The 26,340-nt window shown below is 40.1% G+C and overlaps 1 protein-coding gene across 1 annotated transcript; it reads left to right on the top strand.

The window, feature by feature from the left end:
• The first annotated feature begins 12,899 nt into the window (after positions 1–12,899).
• On the top strand, positions 12,900–14,405 carry LOC126234833 (probable N-acetyltransferase san). Its single transcript, XM_049943578.1, has 4 exons — positions 12,900–13,053; positions 13,163–13,299; positions 13,472–13,658; positions 13,835–14,405. Exons 1-4 carry the CDS (start codon positions 13,046–13,048, stop codon positions 13,989–13,991), a joined length of 489 nt encoding a protein of 162 aa, XP_049799535.1. The 5' UTR covers positions 12,900–13,045; the 3' UTR covers positions 13,992–14,405.
• The last annotated feature ends 11,935 nt before the right edge of the window (positions 14,406–26,340 follow it).

Genomic DNA, 26,340 nt, shown 5'->3' with positions numbered 1-26,340 from the left:
GAGATGTGTAACTCTGAACTCGAACTAAGTGTGAAAAATGAAGTACTCTAAGACTTAAAAGCAGCTAGAAAGTACATTAAATTATTAGAAAACATGATTCAGCTTCTTACTGAACCTGCTGAAACATCAGTATTTACGCCAAAAACATACTCTGCCAACAGCACAGAAAATGAGGTAGGCCTAAATATTTACTCTGATAGCCATGGACGCGGTATTGCGGAAATTCCCGATAATCATCATGACTTAAAAGCCTACAGTTGCGTAAAACCAGGCGCTCCAATGCAGGAAATTATAAAGGCCGTCATAAAAGACAACAAAAAAAGCACAAATCATTATATTTTATTAATTGGAAGTGCCAATGATGTGTACAGGAATGAGTTACTGAATGCTGTGCACAACTTAAGGAAATTTCTGGACGGTACTAAGACGCAGAACGTGATTGTCACTAGCATTCCTTGTAGACATGACCTTATCCCCACTTCGTGTGTAAACGCCGAAATTAGGGAAGCCAACTCACAATTTCAGGAAATATGCAAAATGTATCCAAATACAAACTTTCTTTGTACAGATTCTCTTAAGAGAGACTGCTTCACGAAACATGGGATGCATCTGAACAAAAAGGGCAAGAAACTTTTGTGTGGGAAAATCAGTGAAATGTAAGAGAGACTGAACAAACATAGTGACAGCATGTCATTACCATTAGCTCCAACAGTTTTAAAGCAAGCACCAGCAGAAGTATTTCCACAAAAAATGCTAAAAGCATCAGAAACAATCACAGCAACAACAACAACAAAAGCAGCAACAGCAGCTACATCAACAGCAGAGCCACCTCTGCTACCAGCAACGGCAACAGAATCAATGGCAGCTGGACCAACTCCGCCAAAAGTAGTAAAAGCATCAAGAACGGTAACACTAACAACAACAAATGCAGTAACAGCTCCATCAACTGCAGAGCCACCCCTAATACCAGCAGGAAAATCAACAGCAAAAGCAACAGAACCATCATTAGCAACAGCAGAACCATCCACAATAGCAGCAGAATCAACTCCAGCATTATCAGAACCAGTACTGTCAACTAAAAAAACTTCAGACAGCAGACGGAAGCCAGTGCCTCCATCCCATCTAAATGATTTTTTAGTGGAAACCAGAAAGAGGAGGAAGCCCACAAGAGAAACAGAGATTTGACCTTATTTAAGTCAGTAAAGCAGAGAAATCTACAACAAGGTATTTACAACTTTAAAATAATCCACCAGAATGTACAGATCTACTATCAGAGGTTGGGGTGTATCAATGTATGTAAAGAGCACATTTGATTTTAATTCTATAAATGTAAGTAAATACTCATTAGAAGGAACAATTGAATTATGTGCAGCACGTATAAAGATACCAAATGATGAAATTTATGTTATATGTTTATGTAGACCACTAGGTGGAAACTTCGAAGTTTTCTTAACAAAGTTTTGTGACATGATAGAGAATGTTTTTATATCACACCTGAACAAGTTAGTAATTATAGGAGATTTCAACATAAATGTATTAGCAGATAAGTAACACACTAGACTATTCAAGAATACTCTGCTTGAATATAATGTAAGATACCTGATAAACACTGCAACCAGGGAGACTGAAACATGCCAGTCTGCAATAGATAACATAATCACTGGTATTCATCTTTACGATCTTACATCTTCTATTATTATAAGTGCTTTGTCAGACCACCATGCAGTAGAACTAAGTGTGCACATAAAAAAGGTTCCTACACACAGTTGCTATAGATATATTAGGATGAATACAGACCAAAATATAACTCAGTTGAATAATATGCTAAGGAATGTGGATTGGAACAGTGTTCTAACGACACTTCATAGTTATGGCAAATTCTCAAGTGAACTATTCTACATTCTTAACCAAGCCTGCCCATTAATAAAAAAGAGAATTCAGTCACATGCTGTAACCCGAAACTGGATATCAAGTTCAGTCACTGAGGCTAAAGAAAAACTAAGATGGTATGAGTATGCTATGTTAAATGACTTGAGCAATAAAAAATTAAAAGAAGAGTTCAAAAAGTATCAGAAATACTATGTAGTCCTCCTAGTTTCAGAAAAACAGAAACATTTTGAAAGTGTCATTCAGAACCCAAATAATATCTCCAAAACATCATGGTCACTAGTAAATAGAGAAATAGGTAAATCTGGGAACAATAAAACTGAAAATCACTTGCTGATAAATGGCACAATAGAAACTGATAGGAATAAGATAGCAGATCTATTTAACAATTACTTTGCTTCTGTTGGCTCCAGCATAAACAATCATCTTCAAAATCATAAATACAAATTCAGAGGAACACCAGTGTCAGGAAGTATATTTTTGATGCCAACAAGTAAAGAAGAAATAATTAAAATAGTGAGTAGCTTAAAGAATTCCCATGCAGCAGGATATGATGGTCTTAGTCTGGATACTCTTAAGAAATGTATACATAAAATTGCATCAGCTTTATCAACAGTTATCAATTCTCATAAGGAAGATGGTCTACTTCCAGATGAGTTGAAAATTGCCCGAGTTGTGCCTATTTTCAAAAACGGAAACAGGAATTTAGTCGAAAACTTTCGACCCACTTCTGTTCTTCCAATAATATCCAAAATCTTTGAGAAAGTAATATACATAAGAATCTGGAACTTCCTGGTATGCAAAATAGTGATTTCTAAGGGGCAGTATGGGTTTGTCAAGGGGTCATCCACCATTACAGCAGCATCCAACTTAATCGAAGGTGTCACTCAAGCAATAGATAATAAAGAACATGTATGTGGCATCTTTCTAGACTTACAAAAAGCATTTGACTGTGTTGATACGACCATATTGCTGGACAAACTGTGGAACTATGGCATTCGAGGTACAGCCCATAATCTGATGAGGTCCTACTTGACAAATAGGAAGCAGTTTGTGTCTATTAGCACTACAGAGGGAACATACAAATCAAACACCACTGACATAAATTTTGGTATTCCACAGGGGTCAATATTAGGACCACTTATTTTTATTATCTATGTAAATGATATTCAGTCCATAACAAACCATGCAACAGCTATCTTATATGCAGATGTTACCACGTTAATATGGAGCAATCCAAGCTATTCACAGCTCGAAGTGGAATCCAATACTGCAGCAGGCTTAATTGTGCAGTATTTTAATGAAAACAAACTAAAATTAACCACAAATAAATCTGTCTATATTGAATTTGACCTTGGGAGGCAAAAAACTCATGAAAACCAAATCTTAATGGGTGACGAATACATTATAAAACAATACTCCACCAAATTTCTTGGCCTGACACTAGATGCAGGGTTAAACTGGTCTGATCATGTGAATGATATTTCCAAAAAGCTATGTACTACCATATATGTCCTAAGAAAACTGACACTTTTTGCAACATCACCACTCTAAGGCAAATATATTTTGCTATATTTGAATCCCTTCTAAGTTATGGGATAGAGGTATGGGGATCCAGCAATAAAGGTAATATGAAAAGTGTACTTACCTTACAAAAGAAGACACTTAGAATTATGGGAAAGAAATGTGCCAGGGAGTCCTGCAGAAATTTGTTTAAAGAATTTAAAATACTAACTGTTCATAACCTGTATGTGCTGAAGATAATCATTATGGCAGTAAACAGTAACAAAACACTTAATAAAGAAATACACGATCACAACACTAGAGGTAGAGAGAGACCCCACATCATCTCTCATAGAACAACACTTTATGAGAAAAGCCCTCACTATGCAGGCATAAAACTACTGAATTGCTTCCATCCTAATATCTCCAAATTGCCCATTACAAAACTAAAAATGAAATTAAAATTATGGCTCCTAAACAATCCTGTATATTCAATATATGAGTTTCTAGATTTAGTACACTCGTATGATGGAAGACCATCTATCTAAAAATATATGTAATCTCAGGTCTTAGACTGTGTCAGAAACTGTAAATATTTGAATGTCAGATATGAATACTGTGTTACAAACTGTAGATTCCTTAATCTAAGTATGGCAATAACAATTTTTTAATGTATAGTCCATATATGTAACTCTGTTCTCTCAACTAAATTTAGAAAAAGTTGTGTAGATAAAAGTGCCAGCGAATAATATGTAACCCTAGTAAGTAAGGCCCTGACTTATCCAGAAGACTGGAACAAAAAAACATTTTTTTTTGTAATCAGTTGATGTTGGATCAAAATAAAATAAATAAATAAAAAACAGCATTTTCTACCAAGGAATAAAACTGTACAACAAATTACCAAAAGAGATTAAGGAAATTACAAAAATACATGTATTTAAAAAAGCAGCTACAAAGTACCTGTTATGCAATACATTTTATATATTGAAATATTACTTAGATAAAATGGAGTAGGGGTTTGGTAAAAAAAAGTTCCACAAATGAATAATAATAACGATTATAAAACATCCAAAATTCCACATAACACCTTCACACTATGTTTCTTTCCTTCTTTTTTTCCTTTGCTAGAAAAACTTACCCCCAAGCTATGCATAGCACAATACTAACGCCTCTTCCTCTTTCTGAGCTCAACATCTCACTCATTACACAGGGATGCTCACTCAGTTTTTTCCTTTGCTAGAAAAACTTACCCCCAAGCTATGCATAGCACAATACTAACGCCTCTTCCTCTTTCTGAGCTCAACATCTCACTCATTACACAGGGATGCTCACTCAGTTTTTCAGCAAATGGGAAGTTGCGGTACAGAAAATGGACCAGGTATCACCAGTGTGTGCGTGTTTGTATCTGTATAAGTGAAGTGTTATGAAACAATGTTTGTATAGTGTGCACAGTGACTAATAGGTATGAGTGAACAGTGTAGCATTACATTATTTAACAAGGTATTCGTAAATGAAGTATTGTATGCCAGGAGTAAATCTAATAATCATCTCTAACTAGAAGTCTGTAAATGTATGTGTATACGAATTAGCTTATTTTAAATTGGTCTATATTTCTAAATACTTTGACATGTCCTATACCCTTGTAAAAAGAGGTCTATGGATGAATAAAGCAACTACTACTACTACTATCTCTCGTGTTAAACTTCACTTTTATGTTCGAAACTAATGTCATTCATGTCTTGCACATTTTTGTATATGCAATTGCGATAGGTTTCTTTGTAAACAAAAAGAACAAATTTGTGTGGTAAAGATTTTTTTCATTTATTCTATTCCTTCAGATACGATTTGATTCTTGAGATACAATTTAGTTCTTGAGGTACAATTTGGTTGTAATATTCAGTACAGAGATACTTTTTTGATACAATAACAAAAAACTTTCTCCGGTTGAAATATTTAAAGTTTTTAGATATATAAATCTATGCTAATACCTAATATGGAGATACTTTTAATCTTACTCTACAACAGTCCTAATACTAGCAGTTACATGGTTGTCATAAAACAGTCTCATAGACTGTGAACTATGTATGTATTCACATCTGCACTTAAAAATTAATCAGACTTACATGGCTAACAATGGATAAAACTTAAAAAAGGAAATATTCCATATAACTGATGTGCAAAGAGAGTATATATAAATTCTGATTTTATCAAATATGGTGCAGAAATATTTTTTTACAAGTGCAATTTTTGTTGATGCACATGGTGCACAGATATTTTACAATTCTTGTGGATGAACATGGTGAGTATATTTTTTTACAGGATATGTACACAAGCATTTCTCAAACATGACATCACACACACACACACACACACACACACACACACACACACACACACAGAGAGAGAGAGAGAGAGAGAGAGAGAGAGAGAGAGAGTTACTTATACTATGATAAAAGGGTCATTCTATTCTGTAACACTTACACCCACTCTCATTCTCTCTCTCTAACTCAATCAGAGTTCCCCACACCTCTCCCTCATCAAGTGAATAGTGTGAACATGGGAGAGTTTGAGTCTTCTCATTAAAAATTATCCTTTTGTCATCACAGGGTGACAGGCCAACTTTAGACTGCAGCACAGTGTACACCTCGGGTCCTCTCCATCAAATACTAATTTGCTGTATCATATGCTATGGCTGCAGTGGAGCACAACGAACATCACTAGGTACAGACACTGCAAATTGTCTTTATTGAAAGGGCTCTTGATGCCGCGTGACGCACATCCTTAGCCTGCTTCAGGATGGCACCTTCTAGTGTGCGATATGAATACATCTTCCCTCATAGACCTACATACTCCACATTTGCCTCATCTTTCATTAGGCAGATAACCTTCTTGTTCTGTGGAACAAAACTGTAAGGATTATCGGCCTTGTATGAAAACGTGTTGAGTTCTTCACCATGGTATGTCATAGCTTCATACGGATCACAGTTCTTCACCCAACAGATGAAGCTATCTGTATCCATATAAAGTAATGTAGCATCAGTGAAATGAGTTTTCGCAAACTTATAATAAAAGCGTTACATGTGGGGTTTGCTTAGATCTAGTGTTCACATCCCCACATAGATAGGTTTCGTGAACTCTGCTGTAACCTTCGTCATCTCCACATGAATAAAGTTCTCATTGAATACTGTGACCCATTTAAAATTTGGTCGGGCGATGCATTTCCTTACACTGTGATGCCCATCCCATTCGGTTCTAATCAAAATTTCAAGATTTTCCTTCATATTCTCCGCTACTCTGCCGAAAGTTGAATTATTCATTAATTTAAAAAAAAGTCTTTTTCAAATTTACATGTTGTGGAAGCTTTCAGTGTCATATTCAGATCAATATACTCCTTCAGTAAGGAGGATTGCTTGAAGGAGATAGGCCAGGTGATTCTAACTAGTCTCTTGTAAGTACGGCACAGAGTATTCTAACTAGTCTCATTCTAAATCAGAGACAGTTCTGGAGATTATGATGGTGAATAACGTGTCTCCACCTATTCCCCAGCGTTGTCATCAGATTCAGGATGGAGCCTCCTTGCGGAATTAGTTGCTCTGGACACAGCAAATCAGCGTGCACATCAAGCAAAGTAATAGGGTATACGAGTTCTAAATAAACGGGAAACAGTCTTTATTGCATAAATTTTTAATGTGGTGACCAGTTTCGATGTTATTATAAGATCGAAACCGGCCACCACATTAAAAATTTATGCGATCAAGACTGTTTCCCTTTTATTTATAATAATTACATATCTGTGTTTCCTATAATAAGAACTACGTTCTTTAAAATGTTATATGAGTTCTGTCTCCACCACAATCCCCTCATCAAAATCAACTGCCATACCTTCAGTTTTCCACTTAATCCCTTGTACTCAGGTTCAGGCACACTTTGAGGCTAGCCAATTCACAGTGATTGTTGCTTGGCATGCCCGGATAAGTTATTAACATCCAAGTACTTGATGTACCTCGAATCAAAGGATACGTTGAACCTCTCACACATACACAGGTTATTTGCCTATGAACATACTGACAAAGTCACCATCGGTCAAAACTTCGATGCTGCGCTTCTTTTCTTGAGCATAGTATCCCAGGAATACCCAGGTGTTATGTAACAACAGTCGGGATCCATAGATTCCGGAATTTCTCAAAAATGTCCGCAAGAAAGAGCACGTCTGTGTCCATGTAAAGTTGTGCATACTCTCCTAAAGTGGAGACATTGAATCCTTGCCAGACATTTATAGCATGCTCATATTCTGCATTCGTTATTGCATCGCCTGTGAGGTTGCTAGAGAAAATGCAGTTATGTCGAATAACCTGGTATCGCTATCCACATACTCATATGGGGAACCTCCTTCCTACTCACTAGCTGAAATTTATCCTCGTCAGGGAATGCAGCTCGAGTGACATGCATGTCCTTCAGAGATAGAGTTTCAACAAATTTCTGGAGTGGTGGCTGCATAAAACTTAGCGAATCAAGGAAATGCAGCGTAATTCTTGGCATCATTCATTTGGAGAAGAAAATATATTTTCAACACTCTCGAGCAGGACACTAATCTGGTTTTTCTCCCAGCTGAAAGTAGTCAAAATTTCAACAAGAATGTGTCATACCCGCTTAAATTTGAAAGAAAGTGGGAATGTGTCACAGTAATTGTTTCTTCGAGTTGCGCGTCTCGTAGCTGCTCCATTAACTTCCCTGCAAGATTACAATGATCCCTAATAGGAGTTTCGGTGTTCTATCTAGCGGCAGCCCACAAATATGGCAGTCAGCCACATTGTTGTACAAATTTTCATTCTCCTTTGATTTGCTCATGGGAACATTGTCACTGTAAAGCTTATCAACTTCCCATGAAAGTTTTTCATTACGTGCCTTGTTACCAGCTATATCCTTATAAAGCTTGCTATAGCTGGACCCCCCCCCCCCCCGCCATTTACTGGATCATAACTATTCATATGGATGTCGAGGTGTAGTATTCAGCTGGGTGCTTTAGCTGACCTAGCTTCCATCTCAGAAAACCAGTCCCCTACAGCATTCAATGTGGACTAATGAAATCACTCGGCGATTGATGTGCTCCACGTTATCACGCCATTCCCTCCCCCTCCCCATTTTCCCCCTGGGACAGTGCCACAGTTAGACGCACAGCAAAGTGCTCCATTTAATGATGGGATACCGTTGATCATTAACCACCTCGAGGAGCTCCATTTCCATCACAGAAAGGCACACTTCAGAAAACCCCAAGAGGTCGCTGTACCCTCCTGCTGTATTCTCGATCCTAGTGAACGAGATTCACTCCTCCAAAGCGTTCGCAGTCATCAAGTATTCTAATTGCAGTTTGGGGCTACCATCTGATGTCCTTCACTCAGAGGACAGGAGAGGGAACTGCCACTAGCGACGGGGTTATTACTACTATTACTATGACTATAACCAGTTGACAACGATGCTACTGATGATGACTGTTGATTGGAGGAGCATGCAGGTGCATATACCTTGTGGTTCAGGCAAGAACTTCAGGAAGGAGAAGATGGTACATTGCCCCAGTGTGAGCAGGCTGGCTGTGGCTGTAAACGTGGTTGTTGCCACAACCCTGAGGCAGTTGCTGGAGAGAGGCTGCTCCATGGATGCCAGAGTGGCGCTGGTGGGGGTGGTTGTGGCTGTGACTGCGGCTGCTCATGGATGAGTAGCATCTTACACGGCAGAGCATGCCACACAGGACCTCATCTGCATCATTGTTTCTTTGTACCCAGACACTGCATACTGCATGGATTATGGTGCTCTAGAGAAAGAACAGTGACCAGTAACCACATCATTATAGATGTCGCTTGTTGCTGCAAGGAAAGAAAGAACACTGATTATTTCTAAGTATACTGAGTGTGTATTACCTGTCTCACTCTGGACCTGTGCGATATCTCTCAGGTTATCTGTCATCTCCTCACGACAATGCAGCTCGCTCTCCATCTCCTCCATCCACTTAGACACCTCCTCACCCAAACAATCAGGAATTCATCAATCCAGCTTCCTCAAATTTCCTACAACAGCCACATACTGATTTAATTAAAAAAGTATATACACACAAAACTAAGAAACAAATTTGATGAACGAATATGTATTTACACAATAGTTTCAATGGGCTATGTACCCCTCCCTGCACCTGCACCTCGAAGTAATCTACAACAACATATTAAAGCAACATATTACATAAACATGTACTATGAAGAAGAAAATATGTATACTTGTGATGCTGTTGTTGTTGCTGCTGCTCCTGCCGCCACTGCTGCTGCCTCTCAGCTTCCAACTGATCCACTCTTTGGTAGATGTTTGCTGAACCAACAAGAAAAAAATTAACATCGAAATCTGAACAGATGCTATGAAAGCTGAACAGATGCTACAAAACCTACGAAATCCAAACACACAGTTTTTTGCTACTATGACACGTTTTTAACTTCGAAATCTGAGCACACAGGGACTTTATACGTAGAAACGTATTAACGAAATCATGAAATCTGATCTCATGGTATGAAACCTAAATTTGAACAGATGCTATGATACTGAAATCTGAACAAAGTATGAGTTGATACTACAAACCTTTTTTACGGAAGTATACACTGCAAAATCCGATGTCATGCTATGAAACCAAAATCTGAACAAATGCTGTGATGCCGAAATATGAACACAGTGTGATTTGATACTAGGAAAGTTTTTTACGAAAATATATTTGGAAACCCGAACACACAGTGTTATGATACTACAGAACTTTCTTAGAAAATTTGCACTGCGACATCCGATGTCATCCTATGAAACTTAATATGTGCTTACCTGGTAATTCTCTTTGTCTCAGGCGGTGTTGCTGGTGCTGCTTGAAAAATGCTTCATCTTGCAACTAAACTAACACGGAATCAGGAAAACTGACGATCTAACTAATGCAGTCATGAACGATAGCAGAATGAGGATGAGAGTCGAGCAGGGTAGAATTGATATATTTTCACTGATTCAGCAGTAACCACTAGGGGCACAGTATTCTCAGGAGGGATGGAAACCTTCATCTGCATGTTTGGACATATTGGTTTACATACAAACATGAAGTAGCCACTTGAGAGAGAGTGGTGGTGGCTTGGTGAGAATACCCCAGGTACCAAATATGAAAGGGTTGCCACCACCTAACGCTTTGTTCGACAGAAAGCAGCCACTTTAGAGAGGACCTGACACACATGTGGGCCTCTAGTCCTGCCCCAGGCAGTGGCGACTGGCTGTGAGGCTTCTGACAATGGTTCCCCTGCGGCAGGCTGTGAGGCACCCAGCGATGGTTTTCTGTGCACATAGTGGTGCAGTAGATGGTCGCCCTGTGCATGCACAGTCTCGCATGGTGATATTAGAGGCGCGCACTGGTGCATATATGCCATTAGGCTGCAAACTTCCACAGCAAACAGAGCCACCAGTGCTCAGCACTCTGCCCAGCATCCAGCAGCACTCAGCTGGCAGACATCCGCGCATGCAGATACACATGCCCAGGGCCTGGGCAGGTCCGGAACAGCGGCTAATGCACCACACTTCATTCCATTCCTCAGTGCTTACAGTTATTACATCATAGGAAATGTGGGCAGACATGAGTTCTATCCAAGAGGGGGAGCCCTGTATCCGGCAAACTGATTAAATCAAGAATATACATCTATATTTTATTATTACTGACAATAATATGACATTTGTGTTGTGAGATCCTTCCTCTGCAGCACAAATTGATTTTTTTCCATCAGTTTTCAGATGTGGGGGGATGGGGGAGGGGGAAGGGGGAGGAGGCGGGTAAGGGCCAGTGTGGGAGGAAGATCCTACGGTGGTTGCATTGTGCACTATCTCAGTTGATCCCTGTGTATCAAGGTGAGCACACACATGAAAATTTTCCAGCAAGGCAACACCTCCAATCTGCAGCAGTGTAATTACATAATCTGGACACATAATTGCTGGACATGAGCTTTTTCTGCAAAAGAAACAGATCTGACCGGTAAAAATTGAATTTGGTAAATAAATAGTATATCTTCCGCTATGTAATTGACATTGATTTCAAGTTCGTATCATGAGATCATTCCTCTCCTGCACAGACTGTCTCTTTTGCCTGTCAATTTCCAGATGGATGTGAGGAGTGGGAATGGGGCAGGGGAGGGGAGGTCTGAGGGATTTCCTGGGAGGAGAGGATGTAATCAATTGATCAATTTAATTAATCAGTCAATTAATTTGATGTCTAAAGTGTGCTTGTATCACTGAGGGGGAGGGGTAAGGATGGGGATTTCCCAGGGGTGTGGTGGAGGAGGGGGAAGGGTGGGGGTTGCTCAGAAGGTCTGATAATCCAAAGGGAGGCCTAAATCAACCCTCAGGGTGTCATAAATCAATTAACAGAACAATAGGTTGGCCTGTGAATGTATGTTTGCCTCTGAATGTATCCAACCTGCACCAACAAAATGCGAGAGGGCACCTTTGCCCTAATACTGGTTTGTTGATAGAATACTGTGGAAATGCGATCAGTCTACGAAGAAGATCGATTACAAAAGATATCTGTGACCCATCCTAGAATAGTGCTACGTCTGTGTGACCCTTGACAAATAGGATTAACAGAGCATATTGAAAGTATAGAGAGGAGAGCAGCAAGAATGGTCATACGTTTGTTTGATCCATGGGAGAGTGTCACAGAAACGCTGAAGAAACTGAACTGACACTCTCTTGAAGATAGATGTAAATTATCCTAGGAAAGCCTACTTAAAAAGTTTCAAAAGCAGGTTTCAAATTATGACTTTTGCAACATACAACAAACCCAACTATCGTTCTCGCGGTGATCGAAAGGACAAGATTAGATTAGTTACAGCACGCATGCAGACATTTAAATAATCATTCCTCCTGCGCTCTATAAGTGAAAAGTGAAGGGAACAGGACCTACTGTAGGGCACTTCACTATGGTTTGCAGAGTATAGATGCAGATGGAAGAACACTCAATGGATAAAATATCCAAGTCGTTCAGGAACATTTGCCACGGAAGCGAAATGAAGCAAAGATTAAAAATAGCACAAAATCCGCAACGATAACTTGAGTGAGATTCCAATATTGGCAGACGACGTCACCCGCAAAACTTTCTTTCCGAGAAATCTTGACGGTGATGTGATGTGAAGTTCCGTTGACGATCTATGTGAATTCCGCCATTTGAAATGCATTGCGGAATGTTTTGACATGACAGCAAGTGCTAATTAGCCGTTATTTAATCCGTTCCTTGCCTTGCAGCTACACTTGCAGCTTCCTACAGAGCACGATATATGATCAAAGAATGAAAAAAAGAACGCGAAGCTTCTACAACTGTGATACTTGCAGATGCTAACATTGCAAAAAGTGAGTACAAGCCTAGAGTGGCGTTTTATTGACGCGGTTTCAAGTTTATCAGTTTCCAGTTTCCCAGCGTGTATCGCTCGAGAATCTTTGACTTTGTTGTGTTACACGCGAGAGTGTGAGCTCTTTGCGCAAGTAGCAGCATGGCGCTCTACGAGTGACCGGTGTAGTGCTTGTTAGGTGAAAATTTGATTAACAGTTCATTTTAGTCGCAGGGGAATATTTCCCCTGCTGTTGGAACCTAAACTGGAAATTGAGAATGACCCGGTGAGTAATGTTTTTGTATTTTCCATTAATGTTTTGGTTGTTTAGTACATGCTTGTCTTTCCAAATATTTGTTATTATTTTAAATTTGTTGAGGTTTCTGTTGTTTCAGGTCCAAAATAGAACTCGGTGATGTCACACCACACAATATAAAACAACTGAAGCGTCTTAATCAAGTTGTCTTCCCAGTGTCATATAATGACAAGTTCTATAAGGATGTCTTGGAAGCAGGAGAACTAGCGAAATTAGGTAAGACGAGCGGATTACAGAAGGTTATAAATTCTAGAAGTTAAGAAAGAGGACTTCACTCGACTGGAAGACGTTAGGATACAAATAGTACTCGCCAGAAAGACATTAAGCTGCAAACACTGTATTACAAAATGTTCGCTCTTTAAAATTATCAAAAAAAATTTATCCACAGCGTATTACAACGACATCGTTGTGGGTGCTGTGTGCTGCAGAATTGATACATCAGAGAATTTGCGCCGTCTGTATATTATGACACTGGGTTGTCTTTATCACTATCGCCGGCTAGGAATTGGTACGAAAATGGTGGAACATGTACTGAACTATGTCGAAAAGGACGGAAATTTTGACAGCATTTTCTTGTAAGTACGGCACAGAGTATTCCTCTCTGTCATAAAAATGTCAAATTGCTAAGTTCCTTAGGTATGTGTGATGTGTAGAGATTTGAAAGCTACCTCGTTTGCCCTTATCAGTGCATTAATTCTATTGCTAAAAATGATACATATTTTTATTAGTCATTGCGATTTTTTGCCCACAGGCATGTACAAGTAAACAACGAAGGTGCCATCGAGTTCTATAAGAAATTTGGCTTTGAGATTGTTGAAACGAAAGAGCGATACTATAAACGGATAGAACCTGCTGATGCTCATGTTTTACAAAAGACACTTAGACCCCAATCACGAGAAGACAAATGATATAACAAATTACAACAGACTTTTATATGTGAAAGATGGAAAATTCTTTTTTCACATGAGAACGAAGTGTTGTGATAAAGAATATCAATTATTTGTTGGGATAGTGGTCTGCAGATAAATTTGAACATTTGTGATAATGACATTATGGTTCCAGCTTGCTTCCATTGTTCTTGTGTAGGTGTGATAATTCGATTGTGTAATGTTTTCTGCTCTCTGAAAGTGTAAAGTTTTGCTGTTTTAACATACTGAGAAATTAAATTTCATCACCTTTCAGTTTAATAAATTGACAAGTAAAGAACTGTAAATTCATGTAACTTGTAAATGTACATAAAATTTGTAATATTTTTAAGCCATCCAAAATAATGAATCTGTATTAAAAATTTTCCTGTGTGGCACTCACATAGAAGCACTTGATTTTTTGTGTGTTTTGATAACACCAATTTTGTGGTTAATTTTTCAGTGACATTATGGTAGAGGCCAGCCAATCACATTTCTATCTAGAGACCCGTGTGCTTGTTGTGTTGTCTGTTCTGCAGTTAATGTGAAAAACCGTGCCAGGCTGTCTGCACTCCAGCAATGCAGCCCCTTTATATATATGCATAAATATATTTACAGGAGATGTGTATTACACAATGCAGACACTCTGAATTAACCTTAGTTTCCATTTTTGTAATGGAAACTATTAATTATTCATGTGTACACCAACTCCATTTTATGGCTGTTCCACAGACCATATTTGTAACAGCAGCCACAATTTAGACCATATCATTAAGTTGGGATAATTTCCTCTGTGAACATGTGGCTGTGCTGGCTACTTACATACCTGTTTTTTTAAAACTACACCTAAAGTTAATGTTACCCATCCACATACATCTAATCTATTCATTCATGTAAGGAACGGGCTTTAATTAGAAATGATTTTAAATGTTTGTCATTATTTGCGAGCACCTTTAATGGATAGTGGAGCTTGTCAAATATTTTTATGGCTGCATACTTTGCTTTTTCACCAAGAATAAGATTAAGTTGTTGGTAAAGCAGACCATTTTATACTTAAGACTGCTGTTATTTTCAAGTTGCATGTGGTACTTTGAAACAGATTTCTGGAATAGTTAACAAACTACACTCACGCACACACTTTTTTTTCCACAGCTCATGTAAGGTAAATGTGCATAATATGCTTTAAAAAATTGTTGGAAACTGGTTCATTATGTAAAAGCTTTTTGAATGTGTCTTGTAGTTTTAGTTTTCATGATGAAATGCACACTGCCTGTGGCTTAGTGTTTTTTGATGCAAATGTAACAGTATATTATTTTACTTGTTCCACAACCTTTATCACCACCAAAACATGTTCCATATAAAGGAAATGGTGCTGAACTCTAGTGTTTAAGATTAATAATATGATTTCCAGTTCAGTCAGGATGGAAAATGTAGTTAAATCACACTTGAATGCCCACTTCAATTGATTGCTCATCTTCACAATTCTTTCTTTGGCAGCTTCATTTCTGCAGCACAGTGTCTGTAAAGGTACATGGAACACAAAGGGAATAGCAATAGAACAGAGTGCAGTTTTTCTTGGTTTATGGATGCCCAGAGATTGTTATAGTTTGTTTGAAGCAGTTCCTCTGCCTAGCTTCCAGGTATCCTTTTTGGCTGTATAGACAAGAGGAGACTAAGCAAGCTTTTTATTTCTGAATGGGGATGTCTTTTCTGTGTGGTTTAGTGTGTGGCAGCCTGTTGTATAATGTAGGTGGCAAGTGTGGGATTCTTTCAGTTAACTTAAGCCATTTCCTATGTAGATAATTATCATCCATGACAAAAAAATTATGGATTACAAGATAGATAGCAGTGTTGGGATATAGATATGCCATTTCAGTGGACGTCATAGTCTTCACCAGATAAGGTGAATATCATACTTGTCAATACACCGAGATACGTATCACCTGGCTTGTAATCAAACAGCTTTGCATTAGCAGTATATGCTGCGAAAGTCTACATACAATCTGAGCAGTGCAATTGTTTTTGAAGTGCACAATTGTAAATAAATATTCTTTGAATTTATTTCTGCAGGAGTTTCTGGGAGTGTAATTGGCACTGTCTTGGTTAGCCATCTTCTGAAGCCTCACCAACCTGTGTATATGTTAATGTGCTACATGTCTTCAGACTGGTGCCTGATGAGTAGTGAGAATAAATAAGACATTAGTACTGTGTCCATATGTCGTAGACAACTTTCTCATTCCCAGCCTGGTGTTTATTTTTTGATTTTCTTTGTTTATAAAAGTCCTTCCATAAGCAGTGTTTATCAACTAGAACACCCAAAGCTTTTTTAATTTCCCCGTACTATCAGAAATGAATCACTTAGCTAAAGGCAGGTGTTGGTTAGCCTGTGCAGTTTTGTGCATATGTATTATCTGCTTGCATGAACAAATTGTTCTCTAAAATTTGTTAATCACCCTTTACAGAGCCTCTTAATTTGTGTTTTGCTGAATCGCTTTCTGCTGTGAGGGAGGTATTGTCTGTGTGAAGACATATTGTTAACATACAGAATTAAAAGGGGGCCCGGAACAAATCATTGCAGTAAATCATACTTTATCTGAAGATTAGAGCATATGCTTTTAGTTCTCCATTTTTAATGTTTCATTTACACTTACTGCTCTGTTTTCCTTACATAATTTTGTTGGCAGCTTTACAACTTGATCCCATAACAGTGTGTTTTGAGAATAATATATTGCGAACTGTTTCTGTGGTGATAAATAAATTTTCATAAAGATGTGACTTGTAGGATGTGTTATACTGCATGAAATGTTACTCTTACCTTTCATGACAATTTAAGTAAGATGCATGTATAATACTTTGCCTAAAAATTACAACCTTTTTACTATTTCTACATGTATAAATGGACCCAACCCTAGCATTTAACACACTGACTGCTCCAAGACTGCCAACAGTCACAGCAGAAGTTAATGCTTGTCACTGTGCGTGCCAGTGGCCACATTCTCCACTCTTTAGTACAGTATAACTGTTGCCAAGCACAAAATTCAAAAAGATGATCAATATATTGTACCTGTTTCCTGTACACTGGTGTCAACTCAATCAAGAAATGCCAATTAATGCCCAATACTGCACTACATACTGTTCTGAACATAGCTGAGTGTGTGACTGCTGACAGGCATGGCTTCAAGCATAACCTCTGCTGTGTCTGATGGTGGGCAGTGTTAAGAAATACCCTTCTTTTCTTAGTTAAGTTTATCAAATTAGGCAGAGGCCTCACTAGCCAATTACCATAACATTTTATTATCCTACCAGAAACTCCATTGAAGCCCTTAGGGTTTTTAAGTATTGTTTTCTTTTTATTTTCAATGCTTGGCAACAGAAATATAATTTGTGGCAAAGGAGCTCTTAATACTTTTTGAGTTTTGGGCATGCTAATGGGCTACACTACAGATAAATTTATCACTACCTTTACTTAGCACTCGAATTCATTGGTTTTGCTGACTCAAAACCAAATTGTCACATTCAGCCGGCCGAAGTGGCCGAGCGGTTCTAGGCGCTACAGTCGGGAACCGCGCGACCGCTACGGTCGCAGGTTCGAATCCTGCCTCGGGCATGGATGTGTGTGATGTCCCTAGGTTAGTTAGGTTTAAGTAGTTCTAAGTTCTAGGGAACTGATGACCTCCGATGTTTTGTCTCATAGTGCTCAGAGCTATTTTTTGTCACATTTAGCTAACCCAGACCCTATCCAAAATTTCAATTTGGGGGAGGGGGGGGGGGTTTAACACTGTAGCCTCTTTAACTGTATTTGTACTGTGTTGGGTATGCACAGACTGTGACATCAGAAATTCAGTTTTATGCAATGGCTTTCCAGTACGATGGATAATTTGTCAGGTAAACTAGTAGTAAAACTAAATTTGAAGGAGAGAGCTATTGGGTACATTGTAAATTAGGTAGTTCTGTTAAATATATAAGATGAAAAGAATGCAGACATACAGTCTGCTAGAAAGGATATGTTGATATGTTTCACCACATATAGGACTGCAATTATTGGAGCAGGTCTATAGTTGTATGTGATATGAAAGATAGTTTTCTGAATCTCATATTTATGGAATTAGCATTAGTAAATGCAGTATCCCATAGTCAGGAACGTAGACACCCACTTTTATGGCCAAATTGAAATTAGTCTTTCATTTCACCCAAATTTGAATAACACGTAAGAGAACTAACTTTACAGATGTTGATTTTATTCATAGCTATAAAACTTAAGTGAAGACAAAAGCTGCTGCTGCCATGTTAGCTTTTTGACTGGTAAAGGCAAAATGTCATCACATTATTAGGAAGAGCAAAACAATGACATGACAACAGTCTCTGAGCACCATAAACTGATCCACTACGAGGTGCATTCAAGTTCTAAGGCCTCTGATTTTTTTTCTAATTAACTACTCACCTGAAATCGATGAAACTGGTGTTACTTCTCGACGTAATCACCCTGCAGACGTACACATTTTTCACAACGCTGACGCCATGATTCCATGGCAGCGGTGAAGGCTTCTTTAGGAGTCTGGTTTGACCACTGGAAAATCGCTGAGGCAATAGCAACACGGCTGGTGAATGTGCGGCCACGGAGTGTGTCTTTCATTGTTGGAAAAAGCCAAAAGTCACTAGGAGCCAGGTCAGGTGAGTAGGGAGCATGAGGAATCACTTCAAAGTTGTTATCACGAAGAAACTGTTGCGTAACGTTAGTTTGATGTGCGGGTGCGTTGTCTTTGTGAAACAGGACACGCGCAGCCCTTCCCGGACGTTTTTGTTGCAGTGCATTAAGGAATTTGTTCTTCAAAACATTTTCGTAGGATGCACCTGTTACCGTAGTGCCCTTTGGAACGCAATGGGTAAGGATTACGCCCTCGCTATCCCAGAACATGGACACCATTTTTTCAGCACTGGCGGTTATCCGAAATTTTTTTGGTGGCAGTGAATTTGTGTGCTTCCATTGAGCTGACTGGCACTTTGTTTCTGGATTGAAAAATGGCATCCACGTCTCGTCCATTGTCACAACCGACGAAAAGAAAGTCCCATTCATGCTGTCGTTGCGTATCAACATTGCTTGGCAACATGCCACACGGGCAGCCATGTGGTCGTCCGTCAGCATTCGTGGCACCTATCTGGATGACACTTTTCGCGTTTTCAGGTCGTCATGCAGGATTGTGTGCACAGAGCCCACAGAAATACCAACTCTGGAGGCGATCTGTTCAACAGTCATTCGGCGATCCCCCAAAACAATTCTCTCCACTTTCTCGATCATGTCGTCAGACCGGCTTGTGCGAGCCCGAGGTTTTTTCGGTTTGTTGTCACACGATGTTCTGCCTTCATTGAATTGTCGCACCCACGAACGCACTTTCGACACATCCATAACTTCATCACCACATGTCTCCTTCAACTGTCGATGAATTTCAATTGGTTTCACACCACGCAAATTCAGAAAACGAATGATTGCACGCTATTCAAGTAAGGAAAATGTCGCCATTTTAAGTATTTAAAACAGTTCTCATTCTCGCCGCTGGCGGTAAAATTCCATCTGCCGTACGGTGCTGCCATCTCTGGGACGTATTGACATTGAACGCGGCCTCATTTTAAAACAATGCGCATGTTTCTATCTCTTTCCAGTCCGGAGGAAAAAAAAAATGCACCTCGTAAAATTACTGCTGTAACGTGAAGTGGGAGTGTCTATATCAACCCAAGATGCATAAGCCAGGCAACGGCAGAGCATTTCACTAGAGTAACTACAAGTCAGGATCCACCACCACAGAATTGTCAGAGGGAGATGATTCGGGCTTGTAGTTCCACCAAAGAAGCAGCATGTAACTGCCCTTCTCCAAGTGGGAACTGGGTTTTGAATTGCTATCGCTATCGCTGTTCAATCTGAAAGATCAACATGTATAATTTAAGTAGAGTCCTGCAACATAATTAGGCTGGGCAGCGGGTTCTCTAAGACAATCTCAATTACCGAGCCTCCATGCTGAAGCTGGCGAGCACCCCTTAATGCGAGACAACGATTCCTCATTGTTCAGCAAGCCACAAAGCATTACCCACGTCACAAAACATTTGCATACCATACCATACCGTTAGTCTCTCACCTATAGAATGTGATAGGGTGCAAAGCAACAAGGCCTTCTTTTGGGTTCTGTGCAAAGTACTGCCTTACAGAGATCAGTGTGGCTCATTTCGTCTGTCTGCAACTCAGCGTCTCCCCCATATGGTAAGTAGCAACTTTCCTTTTCATAATATTGTTACATTACACCCTGGATTTTCCATCGTTTGATTAATGTACAGACAATGATAGTTCAGAGCAAGAGGACTTCTGTAACTATGCAGTTACTTTCGTCAACTATGTCTACAGGTTTTATTTTGCTGAACAGCATGTTGTATTTAGTGCAGAACTGTATGCAATAGTTATAGTTTATTTTTTGTCCATTGATCAGTGCTACAATGATTTTAGACATGTTATGTTTCAAATTTATACAGAAATAAACAAATTTTGTGGAAATTTGTGATTTGACACAAGAAATAATTCTGTAGTAATGTTTATTGATAATATTTTTACTCAGTGATGTATGGTAGCCTGCCTTGTTTTATGCAACGCTCTAGCACACATAGGGAAAGTCTACTGTCTATTTTTTCCATACTGCTACTAATAATAACTAATACATTTAGAGGAACTGAAGCCTAATTTCTTTTTAGTTCATTTTTGTTAAGCTCGCTGCATAGAAATATTAGGACATTTATACATTACTGCAACACTACAGCTTAGTCTGCATGTTTTCTTCTGTATTTTTGGCACTACACTGTTTTTCTTTTCCTCCTTTCAGGAAAATTTGACATTCCAACTTACATTTGTCCTATGGATTTGCCAACAAGTACTGTTTCACCTTATACCAGCATCCAGAGATGAGACGTTCCTTGAGTTTTCTTTTGAAGGTCTCTGTTCCTTTATACTCTTGATCCTGGGTGGTAGTCTGTTATAAAATAAGCTTTCTGGAATTGTAGGCTCCCTGTCTGTCATTTTCGATCTTCTGCCATAGATTTTGTAATTTTCTCCTGGTTTTTGTGTTGTGGTCATGAAAGTCTCAATTTAGAGATGCTGTACAATTTACCATTAGAAGAAGTATTGTCTCATATATGTACAAACTAGGTACAGTTAATATTTTAAATTCCTTGAATTTGTTTTTGCAGGATTCCTGAGGCATTAGTTTAGCTATGCATCTGATAGTTTTCTTTTGAAGTTTTAGGGTTCTTTGTACATGTACATCTGCTGCATTACCCCATATTGGGATACAGTACAATACGTGTGGGAAAATGAGTCCATAATACATTTTAAGCAAAGTTTCTGTGTCCATTGTATAGCACATTTTTTTCATTAAAAATATATTTGTACTTATTTTGGAACAGATCCCGTCAAAGTGATTTTCCATTGTCATAAATTTGTCCACGTCTATACCCAGAAACCTGTTACAGTCCACTGATTCTAAGTGTACATCCCCAATACATTGTGTAAATTCCTCTGCTCTGTTGGTTCTGTTTGTTTTGAAATTTGTTATTTTCTGTAAAATACCTTTCTGCCATTTGCAAGTTCTCACGGGCTCTTTTTCCCAACTGCTTCACTGAGTCACTACATACCAGTAAAGTTGTGTCATCGGCATACATGATCGCTTTCTCATTCACAACAGTGGGCATATCATTTAAATATACACTCCTGGAAATTGAAATAAGAACACCGTGAATTCATTGTCCCAGGAAGGGGAAACTTTATTGACACATTCCTGGGGTCAGATACATCACATGATCACACTGACAGAACCACAGGCACATAGACACAGGCAACAGAGCATGCACAATGTCGGCACTAGTACAGTGTATATCCACCTTTCGCAGCAATGCAGGCTGCTATTCTCCCATGGAGACGATCGTAGAGATGCTGGATGTAGTCCTGTGGAACGGCTTGCCATGCCATTACCACCTGGCGCCTCAGTTGGACCAGCGTTCGTGCTGGACGTGCAGAGCGCGTGAGACGACGCTTCATCCAGTCCCAAACATGCTCAATGGGGGACAGATCCGGAGATCTTGCTGGCCAGGGTAGTTGACTTACACCTTCTAGAGCACGTTGGGTGGCACGGGATACATGCGGACGTGCATTGTCCTGTTGGAACAGCAAGTTCCCTTGCCGGTCTAGGAATGGTAGAACGATGGGTTCGATGACGGTTTGGATGTACCGTGCACTATTCAGTGTCCCCTCGACGATCACCAGTGGTGTACGGCCAGTGTAGAGATCGCTCCCCACACCATGATGCCGGGTGTTGGCCCTGTGTGCCTCAGTCGTATGCAGTCCTGATTGTGGCGCTCACCTGCACGGCGCCAAACACGCATACGACCATCATTGGCACCAAGGCAGAAGCGACTCTCATCGCTGAAGACGACACGTCTCCATTCGTCCCTCCATTCACGCCTGTCGCGACACCACTGGAGGCGGGCTGCACGATGTTGGGGCGTGAGTGGAAGACGGCCTAACGGTGTGCGGGACCGTAGCCCAGCTTCATGGAGACGGTTGCGAATGGTCCTCGCCGATACCCCAGGAGCAACAGTGTCCCTAATTTGCTGGGAAGTGGCGGTGCGGTCCCCTACGGCACTGCGTAGGATCCTACGGTCTTGGCGTGCATCCGTGCGTCGCTGCGGTCCGGTCCCAGGTCGACGGGCACGTGCACCTTCCACCGACCACTGGCGACAACATCGATGTACTGTGGAGACCTCACGCCCCACGTGTTGAGCAATTCGGCGGTACGTCCACCCGGCCTCCCGCATGCCCACTATACGCCCTCGCTCAAAGTCCGTCAACTGCACATACGGTTCACGTCCACGCTGTCGCGGCATGCTACCAGTGTTAAAGACTGCGATGGAGCTCCGTATGCCATGGCAAACTGGCTGACACTGACGGCGGCGGTGCACAAATGCTGCGCAGCTAGCGCCATTCGACGGCCAACACCGCGGTTCCTGGTGTGTCCGCTGTGCCGTGCGTGTGATCATTGCTTGTACAGCCCTCTCGTAGTGTCCGGAGCAAGTATGGTGGGTCTGACACACCGGTGTCAATGTGTTCTTTTTTCCATTTCCAGGAGTGTAAGATAAAGAGCAGAGGTCCTAGTACTGAACCCTGAGCTACGCCATATTTTACCTGCAGAAAATCTGAGTAGACATTTCTCTCTCCTGAAGGTACTGAAGCTGATAGGTGTCTTGAAAGCAAAAAACTTCTCATCTGTTTTGATTTCCTTTGTGCAGTACAAGCATTCCAGCAGAGGTACACAGCAGAAAAAATGATACAACCAAGATGATAAAACTGCTCATTCATCAGCAGCAAAGGAGGCACACAACATTCCGCTGGTACCAAGGTGTTTGGGAGCTTGGGGAAAGAAGCGAGCAGCCACGGAGGCCCATAAAGGAATTCACTGTGACTCTGTACCATTGCCATGCTAACTATCATCTCACTGTGAGTCAGAGAGGCATGCAGTTTTGGGACAAATGGCGGCTGGCCTCGGTCTTCAGTCCGAAGACTGGTTTGGTGCAGCTTTCCATGCTACTTTATCCTGTGCAAGCCTCTTCATTTCCAAATAACTACTGCAACCTATTGTTGATGATCATCTAATATCCTCCTCTTCATTCCGTTCAACTGCTTTTCCAAGTTCTTTGCCGTCTGAGAGAATTACAATGTCATCTGCAAACCTCAAAGTTTTTATTTCTTCTCCCTGAACTTTAACTGCTAATCCATTTTTCCCCCCATACCACTTTCTCAATGTCTTTCTTTCTTTTGCAAATGCCTTTGTCCCGCATGTAGTGCAGGGTCGGCATGGGTAAGTCAGATTTGGCATGGTTTATTTTAAGGTGTGAATGGATGCCCTACCTGCTGCCACTCCATATCCCCTGGGACAGAATGAGTGTACCCTAGCTGTCTGCGTCTAGTGAAACCATGAAATAGTGCGAACGCATTTCAAATGTCTGCGAGGCATGTAATCTAGGCGGGACATGGGACCAGCCCGGTATTCATCTAGGAGGATGTGGAAAACTGCCTAAAAACCACATCCAGGCCCTCATGGTTAATCTGCTGGGCGGATTTGATCTGAGACCGGCGCGCCTACCCGAATCCAGGAAGCAGCGCATTAGTGCTCTCTGCTAACCTAGCGGGTATACCACTTTCTCAATGTACAGATCAAATAATATTGGGGTAAGCTACAACCTTGTCTCACTTCTTTCTCGACCACTGCTTCCACTTCATGCCACTTGACTGTTATATTTCTATTCAAGTTGTAAATAGTCTTTTGCTACCTAAGTTTCACCCCTGCTACTCTCAGGATTTCAGAGAGAGTATTCCAGTCAACATTTTCAAAAGCTTTCTCTAAGTCTACAAATGCTATAAAAATAGGTTTGCCCTTCCCTAAGACATCTTCTAAGATAAGTCAGAATTACCTGACACGTTCCTACATTTCTTCATAATCCAAACTGATCTTCTCCTAGGTCAGCTTTTACCAGTTTTTTCATTCTTCTATACAGTATTCCTGTTAGTATTTTGAAACCATGACTTATGAAACCAATAGCTCAGTAATTTTCACACCTGTCAGCAACTGCTTTCATTGGGTTTTCAATTATTATATTCTTCTTGAAATCAGAGGGTATCCCACCTGTCTAATACATCTTGCAGACCAGGTGGAAGAGTTTTGTCATGGTCGTTTCTCCCAAGGCTATCAGTAGTTCTGCCTGAAGTTTGTCTACTCGAGAGGCTTGTGTCGACTTAGGTCTTTCAGTGCCGTCAAAATTCTTTATGCAGTATCATATCTCCCATCTCATCTTCATGTAAGTCCTCGTCCATTTCTATAATATTGCCTTAAAGTTCATCTCTCTTGTGTAGAGCCGGCCGCGGTGGCCGTGCGGTTCTGGCGCTGCAGTCCAGAACCGCGGGACTGCTACGGTCGCAGGTTTGAATCCTGCCTCGGGCATGGGTGTGTGTGATGTCCTTAGGTTAGTTAGGTTTAAGTAGTTCTAAGTTCTAGGGGACTTATGACCTAAGATGTTGAGTCCCATAGTGCTCAGAGCCATTTTTCTTGTGTAGACCCTCTATTTGCTCCTTCCATCATTCAGTTTTCCTGTCTTCACTTAGGACTGGTTTCCCATCTCAGCCCCTGATATTCATACAGCTGCTTCTCTTTTCTCTAAAAGCCTTTTTAATTTTCCTGTTGGTAGAATCTATTCATACAGCTGCTTCTCTTTTTTCCAAAAGCCTTTTTAATTTTCCTGTTGGGGGTATCTACCTTTGTCTTAGATAAACATGGTTCTAAGTGCATACATTTGTCCCCTAGCCATTCCGGCTTAGCCATTTTGCACTTCCTGTCAGTCTTATCAATATCTCCTGTATTATCCAAGGATTTCTAGTAGGCCTTGTTTTTTTGTCTATTTGATCCTCTGCTGCCATCACTACTTCATCTCTCAAAGCTACCCATCTTACTTTTACTGCATTCCTTTTCCTTGCGCTATTCAGTAATTGCCTAATGCTCCCTCTGAAACTCTCAACAACCTCTAGTTTCTTCAACTTATCCTGGTCCCATCTTCTTAATTTCCTAACTTTTTGCAATTTCTTCAGTTTTAATCTACAGTTCATAAACAAGGGGCAGTTGTGGTCAGAGTCCGCATCTGCCCCATGAAGTGTCTTACAGTTTAAAATCTGTTGGGGGTATCTACCTTTGTCTTAGATAAACATGCTTCTAAGTGCATACATTTGTCCCCTAGCCATTCCGGCTTAGCCAAAATCTACGCCTTACTATTATGTGATCAGTCTGAAACCTTCTGATGTCTCTAGGTCTCTTCTTGATTCTTAAACCAAGTGTTAGCAATGATTAAATTACGCTCTATGTGAAATTCTACTAGGTGGCTTTCTCTTTCATTCCTTTCCCCCAGTCCTTATTCATGTACTATTTTTCTGTCTCTTCCTTTTCCTGCTATCGAATTCTAGTCACCCATCACAGTTAAATTCTCATTTCCCTTAACTATCAGAATAACTTCATTATCTCATCATAGATTTCTTTAGTCTTTTCATTATCTGTGGAACTAGTTGGCATATAAACTTGAACTATTATGGAGGTGTGGGCTTCATGTCTCTTTGCTACTAAAATGCGTTCACTATGCAGTATACAGTAGCTTATCTGCATTTGTATTTTCTTATTCATCATTAAACCTACTCCTGCAGTACCAATATTTGCTTTTGTACTTGTACCCCTGTATTTAACTGAGCAGAAGTCCTGTTCCTCCCGCCACCGACTTTCACTAT

This window comes from Schistocerca nitens, chromosome 1 (genome assembly GCF_023898315.1).
Source record: "Schistocerca nitens isolate TAMUIC-IGC-003100 chromosome 1, iqSchNite1.1, whole genome shotgun sequence".
NCBI classification, from domain to species: Eukaryota; Metazoa; Arthropoda; class Insecta; order Orthoptera; family Acrididae; genus Schistocerca; species Schistocerca nitens.
Note: the sequence above shows the minus strand (reverse complement) of the source record. Positions and strands in the feature narration are given on the sequence as shown.